The sequence below is a fragment of the Mycetomoellerius zeteki genome, unplaced genomic scaffold (assembly GCF_001594055.1).
Source record: "Mycetomoellerius zeteki isolate Tzet28-1 unplaced genomic scaffold, Tzet1.0 scaffold198, whole genome shotgun sequence".
NCBI classification, from domain to species: Eukaryota; Metazoa; Arthropoda; class Insecta; order Hymenoptera; family Formicidae; genus Mycetomoellerius; species Mycetomoellerius zeteki.
The window spans coordinates 364,036-371,966 of NW_017256936.1; the positions used below are offsets into that span (position 1 = coordinate 364,036).

General features: G+C 37.3%; 3 protein-coding genes across 3 annotated transcripts; 2 read left to right on the forward strand and 1 right to left on the reverse strand.

Annotated features, from left to right (window-relative positions):
• The first annotated feature begins 777 nt into the window (after positions 1–777).
• mRpS35 (mitochondrial ribosomal protein S35) lies at positions 778–2,377 on the forward strand. The gene is made up of 4 exons (XM_018447079.1): positions 778–815; positions 901–1,127; positions 1,200–1,822; positions 2,071–2,377. Exons 1-4 carry the CDS (start codon positions 778–780, stop codon positions 2,335–2,337), a joined length of 1,155 nt encoding a protein of 384 aa, XP_018302581.1. The 3' UTR covers positions 2,338–2,377.
• Positions 2,378–2,516: 139 nt separating this feature from the next.
• LOC108722151 (uncharacterized) lies at positions 2,517–3,655 on the forward strand. The gene is made up of 3 exons (XM_018447107.1): positions 2,517–3,264; positions 3,346–3,529; positions 3,601–3,655. The coding sequence occupies exons 1-3, from the start codon at positions 3,008–3,010 to the stop codon at positions 3,631–3,633; spliced, it is 474 nt and encodes a 157-aa protein (XP_018302609.1). The 5' UTR covers positions 2,517–3,007; the 3' UTR covers positions 3,634–3,655.
• Positions 3,656–4,265: 610 nt separating this feature from the next.
• LOC108722142 (kinesin-like protein KIF18A) lies at positions 4,266–7,386 on the reverse strand. Its single transcript, XM_018447094.1, has 2 exons — positions 4,497–7,386; positions 4,266–4,408 (listed from the first exon to the last, which is right to left on the reverse strand). The coding sequence occupies exons 1-2, from the start codon at positions 7,040–7,042 to the stop codon at positions 4,369–4,371; spliced, it is 2,586 nt and encodes an 861-aa protein (XP_018302596.1). The 5' UTR covers positions 7,043–7,386; the 3' UTR covers positions 4,266–4,368.
• Between the last annotated feature and the right edge of the window lie 545 nt (positions 7,387–7,931).

Sequence of the window (7,931 nt, forward strand, 5' to 3'; positions counted from 1 at the left end):
TGCACGGTGTAAACGTAGCCTATATATAGTCTATTCATGTTGTTGCACTTTTTGCACTCAACATCTATGCTTTCTCTTTTTTTTCTCAATGCGCAAATATACATATATCTATCATTTTAAGTTCAAAAATTTTTAGAGATTTCAAGCAACACAAACGACAGCAGGTGCGTTCGAGAAGACGCTATTAGCACTATTAGCTTCATTCTAATTATCATTCTATCCTTGTTTTACATCTAATAAACAACGAAGATAGAATGACAGAGTAGCGCTAATAGCGTCTCCCTGAACGCACCAAGCGAGAAATTTAATGACGAATCTTCCAAACTTATAGAAATTCCGCTACTATATTATCGTCGGTAATAAGACAATTATTAGCAAATTTAGGATATCGATTAATTTATTAATGTAATTAATAATCGTTTAAATGATGTATGTAAATATGCTCGTTGTTGGCTCGTTATTTTTTCATATTTCTCCGCATGTTACTATAGCTATATTAATATTTACTTATTTTTAAATCTATATTATCGATAAATGCGAGGTCTACAATAGAAGTCGTAACGGTCGTAGGGTTTTAAGTCGTAGAAAATTGATCAATCATAGTTAATTATTCTTCTCATATTCGACTTGATTGGTCAATTTTCTACGACTTAAAATCCTACGACTGCTACGACTTCTATTGTAGATCCCGCAGAAGATTTCTTGCAGCAAATACATGTTGATTAGTTTTTACCTTTGGATTCTGACCAATCACATTTGATTGTTCAGTGAGCGATTATGGTATTGGATACGTCGTTAACCAGTAATAGGAAAACGTACCTTCTAGGAATTTTTATCGTACTTAAACCCTAATTTTAACCCTTTCCGCTCGACAGCGATTTGATCGTTTGATGTGCCTAGAATTTTAGGTTATGTTGAATTAGAATTAGGTTACGTTAGGTTCTTTGGTACGGGATTAACGATTATATATATTTTTACTATAAACTATAAAATAATACAAGTCCAAGTGCGCGTAAACATGTTGTTGTTAAAACGTGGATGTGAGGTGAACTTCATACAAAGTTTGCCGAAAACGCTGAGATTTCTTGCAGCGCATTCAAGCGCCTCGGAACCAAATGAACAGGAACGTTGGTATCGGTTATGTACTTCACTTTGTTGCGCTAGAAACAAAAGATAAATATACTTGTCTCCATTTTCAGAATTTCGAGTACTGGAACTTTTCCCACGGAAAAAGAGCGTCATGCACGAAAAGCAAAAAACACATCATATAAACATCCCACCACCCAGGTCAAACGAGATGCCTATCGACCAGGACTGGCCGTCGGTATGGCCAGGTGCGCGAACCTTTCACCCTGCTTCTGTACCTCTTCCGTTGCGCCAAGGATACCAAGAAAAAGACATAGCACCGCCCAATAAATACGCCAATGCCGAACTAATGAAAATACCAAATTTCTTGCATCTTACACCACCGGCGATACAGAGGCATTGTGAAGCGTTGAAACAGTTCTGTACAGAGTGGCCCGCTGGTTTGGAAACAGAGGAGAAATGCATGAAACATTTTCCAGTCGAGATCATTACATCTGATTATTGCTACTCTTCGCCTACCATAAGAGAGCCACTCGCTAGGATTGTGAGTCTACGAGTGAGGATCTCCTCCCTTCATTTAGATACTCATGCCAAAGATAAGCTGCTGCGATTACTAGGAAACAGGTACAATCCAGACACAGATATAATAACAATTACGGCTGATAGATGCCCAACCAAAAAGCAAAACTTGGAGTATGTACGATATTTATTGACAGCGGTGTATCACGAATCTTGGGTAAGTAATAGCTGAACCATATGAATATTTCAAATTACTCTATTATATGTAGTTCACGAGTTTAGTGAGTAAAGCTTGAGACAATTGAAAAACAGGCAATAGGAACAGAGAATAACAAATTTCAACTCATCAGACACCATATATTCTGATATATATAGTTTCTAATAGGTTGAAATTTATTATTTCCTGTTCCTATTATCAGTACTTTTCAATTGTGTCTCAAGCTTAACTTGAAATCTTACTTACAGAAGGTAGAATCATGGGAAGCCGAGAAATCAGTGGCAGACATGGAGTATTACGATTGGGACACCAGCCCGAGTCGTACTCACCTAGTAACGCTGTACAAATGGCCGGAACCACCGATGGATTATGATTACGAAACTATTCCGCATGCAACGGAATACAAAATTGCAGTTTCAGATCTTATAAACAACGGCGAAGATCAATACTCGGTCAATAAGTACAAAGAAGCTGTTAAAAATTTATTAAACCTTAAGTGTGATAATAAAGGTTGAAAAGTTATATTTATATTATTAACATCTCAGATCGATTGTGGTTAATGTCCGAACGTTTTGACGCACACAGTCACATCTGAGATAATTAAATTTAAAAATTAAGAATTTATATTATATTCATAACATCTCACTTTGACCGATTATTGGCGTTCTTTATATTTATGCTTAATAAAGGTTGGATTTTAAGTATCGTGTAAAATTGAACTATATCACGAAAAGCTAAATTAATTTTAACTAGCATTACCTATTTCTCTGTGATTTTCATAAGCGGTGTCTTATTTGAAAGATCAATTTGCCGTGTATAATTTTACGCTTATTACCTATCGAGAGTAATGTCAACATAGCAAGATCGAAATTGCGCTATTCATAACAATACTCGAATTTACTACAATTTGAATAAAACGCGAACAACTGGAGCGTACAAAGAGTCAACCGGAAACGCTCGTTATCTTTTTTTCGGTATTTATATATTCGTCGAACAGAATCGAGTCTTCATATCTTCGAAATGTGAAGTAGAAATTCTGACGGCGTATCGCAAACATTAATGATTGTTTTTTTTTATGCTTTATAACGATATAGTATCGTTCTTAATGCGTTGAGGATCTTGCCCCATGTATAGTAACACGCATAATATAAAAAGTAACAGAAGTTTAAATAGCCTGAACATAAAATGTTGAAGATTACATTGCTTCTTGGTGCGTTCGACATTATTCGATGTGAGATGCAGACAACAAGATTAGAAAGGACTGTAACCGAAGCACCGTCTTGCAGTAATCCGCCCATGTGTTATTTACCGGATACATACAAGACAGAGCTGAAGAGCATATCGTTTCTACCTTATCCGAATTCTCCGAATGTACGCAAGCAACAATCGATTCAACGCAGTTATTATGGTGGGTTCGGCTCGTCCGCACCGGCTTACTACCAGTAAGTTTTTCTTGAAATAATCATATCAAATCCTCTTCCCTCGTTGCAAAGATAGTTTGTCGATAGTAAAGTGTATTTTAGCGCTTTCGATCCCATCAGCGTATTAGCGTCATTGGCGTTCTTGGCATTTTTGTTGCAATCATTTGCCACGCTTTTCGAACGTTCGAGATCGATCTTACCGACGATAATTAGTGGCAGACAGTCGGCCGTAGACTTGAGAGTTCCAGAAATTTCAAAACACGTGTCACATGCCTTGCAGGAATACGTGAGTTAAAGTTGAATGATAGCTGAGTAACAAACAATAAGAATATAATACATTGAATGTGATACTTTTAGGAAAATCTCAATGACGACTTGAAGAAGAAGTAATTGATAATAACTTTGTGTATAAGTAATATTTAATCGTTTTTCAAGCGATTTTTAGAAATTTACATAAATAATTTATTTTTTTCTTATGGATACATCAAATAGTCGATATTCTCCACATGGCAAAAACTTGTTGTCAAGATATATAAAGTAATTTAATTTGTATTTTCACTTATGTGATGTAAATCTTTAAATATAAGTTTGGTATACAAAGCATTTTAATAGTAAAAATGCACCCTCTCTCTTTTTCTTTCTTTGGCGGCAAATTATATAAAGCTTTGCATTAATTATATAATATACTTTTCGAAAACAATAACGAAATGTAAATCACAATTGTTGAGCATTATCTTGCTTTATCTGTGCCGCCAGTATTAATTAAAATTAAATCAAAGAGAATAGGTCATATATATATATATAGATGCATGATATATAGTTCACACAAATTATAAAATTTGTCATTTCCTAAACGTATACAGAAAAAGAGAGAAAGACATTGCTTGCACAACTATGTATATTTTTTTCTGCTAAATTAAACTAAAAAAATATAGGTAACATTAAAAGAAGTCATTTTATTAGAATACTTGACTTTACTCTTTAAGCACATAGTCAATATTATCTACTATTTAAAATCTCGCATCTATGTAAAAGTCTTCTTGAAAGTCTTATTACTTAACGCAATATTTGTAAGATCATCATCTCTTCAATCTTGCGTCCAGGTATCAAATTTTTGTCTAATATTTACCATGGAACTCTAGTAGATGGTGGAGCAGGAATGGATCTATAACAGGAAATAATATTTTACATATATTAACATATACTAATCGGAACAGATTTAGATAATACTAGATATTCTCTCTGATACTTACTTTTTCCCAATAGTTGGCTTTTGATACGGATGGGTTGTCATAAGGCCACGCCTCTCTTTATTACGTATCGCCTTAAACGCCACGTCTGTCTTTTCCTCGGTATTGTTATGTCGGGAAAGAGATGACAAAGTAGTTGTATCGCTCTTTAATTTATTTAGAATAGCGACACTTTTTGCACTCATTTGTATAGGCCTCTGCTGTTTGTTCTCCTTATCTCGACCAGTATTCTGTACTTTGTTATTCGTTATTAGCTTTTTCGTCTGCTTGGAGGGAGTACTACTGTTTTCACTGTTTTTGTCAGATAATGCACGTTTCCTGATTATGTTCTTCGCAACAGTTCTTTCTCGTGGAGATGCTTGCATAGATTCGTCTTTCGACAAGAATTTATTTTCGTGACTTCCATTGCTTAAATTACTTCCGTTACTTAAATTACAAATATTGCTGTCGATATTATTCTCACCCGTAGCAGCATCGAAGGTACAATTCAAAATATTCGTATTGTTTTGTCCCTCATCGTCCATCTCTGCGATTGCTGGCATTGGATTATTTAATGGGTCTATTCCACCTGTACTCAAACATTTAAACATATTGAAATCGTCCACTTTGTTTGCCTCGTCCGTATCAGACCATTTGATATTTCGAAAACCTTCGAGCAACTTTATTAATTCCTTAAATTCTTGTTGCATTTTTTCGGTCATTGTACCGAAGCCTTTCACCATATTATAGTAATTCTGTAATATATTACTCATACTCTTCGTTATCGTGTTAATCGATTGCCTCTCGCTTTGCAGGACACTGCTGAGTTTCTTCATGTGCTGTTGCATACTGGAAATCCAACATTTCTCAATCTTGAAAATTTCCAAAGACAGTTTACTCTGCAGATTCTCATCGAGAGGCTTAGCTTTTGTCTCTTGTATTTCTGTTTCGATCGAACATAGTTCCTGCCATGTCTCTTCCGTTTGCGCTTTAAGGGCCTCTCTCTGCCGCTGGAAATGTTGTAAAGATTTATTAATGCGCAACTTTCCGCTAGCGTTTTGTTCTTCCTGTGACAAGATATCGCTGGCTGCCGTTAGATTGTGCAGTCTCTCATCCGCGTCTTTCTTATAGAGTATCCTGCAAGACAAAATCTTATCGGCGCTCTCCAAACTCAGTATCTTCTCTATCAGATCCTTCTTCTTCTCATGTAATTTTATCAGTTTGTTGTACGCGTCCAACATGTCGACATTTGGTTTGTTCTCAATCACTGGTTGCGGTGTTCCATTCTCATAAGCTGCCAATTTCGATTTCAGAATATCTATTTCCTTCTTCTGTTCTTCCACTATCTTGATATAGCCAGCAACGTGTGTTTCGCAAGATACATTCTTCTTAGCATTCGATTTGATTTTCTTTGCTCGATTCGCGTATCTTAAAGTATTATGTGTATCTTCATAAGTAATGCTACCAGGGGCGATATTAGCTATCATAACAGTGTGGCAATTACCGCCGAGTGAATCCTTTAATAGCCTCGTAAGTTTAGAGTCTCTATATGGAATATACTTTATACCATCTGCTAGATTATTTATACAATTCCCAAGAGCCAATAAGGATTTATTGATGTTAGCGCCTTCCTTAAACCTCACACCTTTGCATCCGGTAGCCGAAGCTCTTTCAGATCCTGCCAAATCGATCATGGACAGTTTGACTCGCTGCACCTGACTGTCTAGCTTGTTGATTATCTTGATGTACACTTGAAAAACTGCATGACTTCTACTGCTTTCCTTGTTAGCATCCGTTGGATGCTGAGTACGATTCTTATTACCCTCTGCCAACAGTGACAGCAATTCCTCAGCATTTTGGATAGCAATAGGTTCTAACCCAGCGACTACGACTCCACATCTACCATCTTCCCTCAGGTGCAATTGGCCTGACTTGTGCAACAAATCTTGTACGTTCTCGTTATATATTTCCAGATAAGACACACCCAAGGCAAATTCGCGATGTTTGCTCTGATTCTCAATCTCTGAGAAGAGTTCTGCCACAGTATGATACGTAATACCAGGGTCTTCCCTATTACCCAGCATAGTATGAGTTTTTCCAGCACCGGTGGCACCATAGGCAAATACGGAGCAATTGTAGCCGTCCAGGAGGCTGTTGATCAACCTCTTGGTGCTTCCCTCGAACACGTTGGTATTGGTGGATGTCGAATCAAAGACCCTGTCAAAGATAAATTGTAGTTGCTTGTTCTGTTTCTTCAGCATGTCCCTACCCTTCTGCGCCACGTTGTGGAAGAAGAAGGGCGTCTCTTGTTCCTTCGGGTCAAAGATTAACATTTTGTCATCGACAACCTCGATAATCGTTCTGCTGTTATCCTGCAGCTCGCGTTCATTGGGCGGACGAACTCGCACGATCACCTTAATTGATATTTCGGAGATATCCTCTGTTTTTATCGTGGAACTGCTTGTGCTCGGCTTGACCGATCCGCTGGCCGACAACTTCCTCTTGAGTCCCACTTTCTTCGCTTTAGATGGCGAGAACGCCTTGCCTAGATCTTTCTTGTTGAAAACCATCGTTAGTAGACTACGACCGCTCGAGTTTGACTAATTCGCGATCCTCACAGTATCATAGCGCATAATTTCAGAGAGCAAAGGAACGGACGTCGCTCACGTTGCTCTTCTCACATCGTGACATCGCTCGACGCCACTGTCTCGGAAACTTTCGGGCGTTTCGTCTACTGTTAATTAATCTACACAACACCGTTACTCGACGTGCGTTGAACTCGCTCGAGTCGGAGGCAAGTTTCTTTCGTCGCAAAAGTGGAAGAGAACCGTCAAAATCAACCCGGAGCCAACGAATAAACACTCGTCACCGAGGAACACGGAGAACCGTTTGGCGTTACGTTGAGTTTTGAATTTTAAACGCCGACGATCGAGCGCAGGCGCGCCAATCGCGAGACGATCAAAATCTCTAGGGGAAATGACACCGTCAGGTTTCCTCAGGCTCGGTTTCCAACAAGTCGTGATTACGGATTAACGTCCACTAGGAAAACTGGTGCAATATCTGTACACGCTGAGTGCAATTGATTATGAATGAATTCACATATCTTTCGTATTAATAAATAATTTAACCCTTTTTATTACATATTCTTTGTTGTCACAATAATCCCATAACTTTAAAAGGATTAAATTATTTATTAACGTTTGAAATGTCCCTGGTGAAAATTTTTCTCAGAATTTTTCATATAATTTTTCAGAATTTCTATATAATTTTATAACTTTTTCATATTTTTTATACGAATTGGAACACTTCTCAGGAAATCTACATCTTTTCTCAGAATTTTTCATATATATTATTTATGAAATATCGTCAGATTTTTTTAAAGTTTTTGTAAGTAAATCACCGACGAGATACTATTAAAGACCGTCAACCCTGGGCAAATTTTCGGCGGTATAAAAAGGG

Coding starts and splice junctions, on each gene's coding strand:
- mRpS35 (XM_018447079.1), top strand. CDS start 778: ATGGTATTGGATACGTCGTTAACCAGTAATAGGAAAAC. Junction 816..900: donor TTAACCAGTAATAGGAAAAC/GTACCTTCTAGG, acceptor TGATGTGCCTAG/AATTTTAGGTTATGTTGAAT. Junction 1,128..1,199: donor GGAACCAAATGAACAGGAAC/GTTGGTATCGGT, acceptor CTCCATTTTCAG/AATTTCGAGTACTGGAACTT.
- LOC108722142 (XM_018447094.1), bottom strand. CDS start 7,042: ATGGTTTTCAACAAGAAAGATCTAGGCAAGGCGTTCTCGCCATCTAAA. Junction 4,409..4,496: donor AAGCCAACTATTGGGAAAAA/GTAAGTATCAGA, acceptor TTCCTGTTATAG/ATCCATTCCTGCTCCACCAT.
- LOC108722151 (XM_018447107.1), top strand. CDS start 3,008: ATGTTGAAGATTACATTGCTTCTTGGTGCGTTCGACATTATTCGATGT. Junction 3,265..3,345: donor TCCGCACCGGCTTACTACCA/GTAAGTTTTTCT, acceptor AGTGTATTTTAG/CGCTTTCGATCCCATCAGCG. Junction 3,530..3,600: donor CACATGCCTTGCAGGAATAC/GTGAGTTAAAGT, acceptor TGATACTTTTAG/GAAAATCTCAATGACGACTT.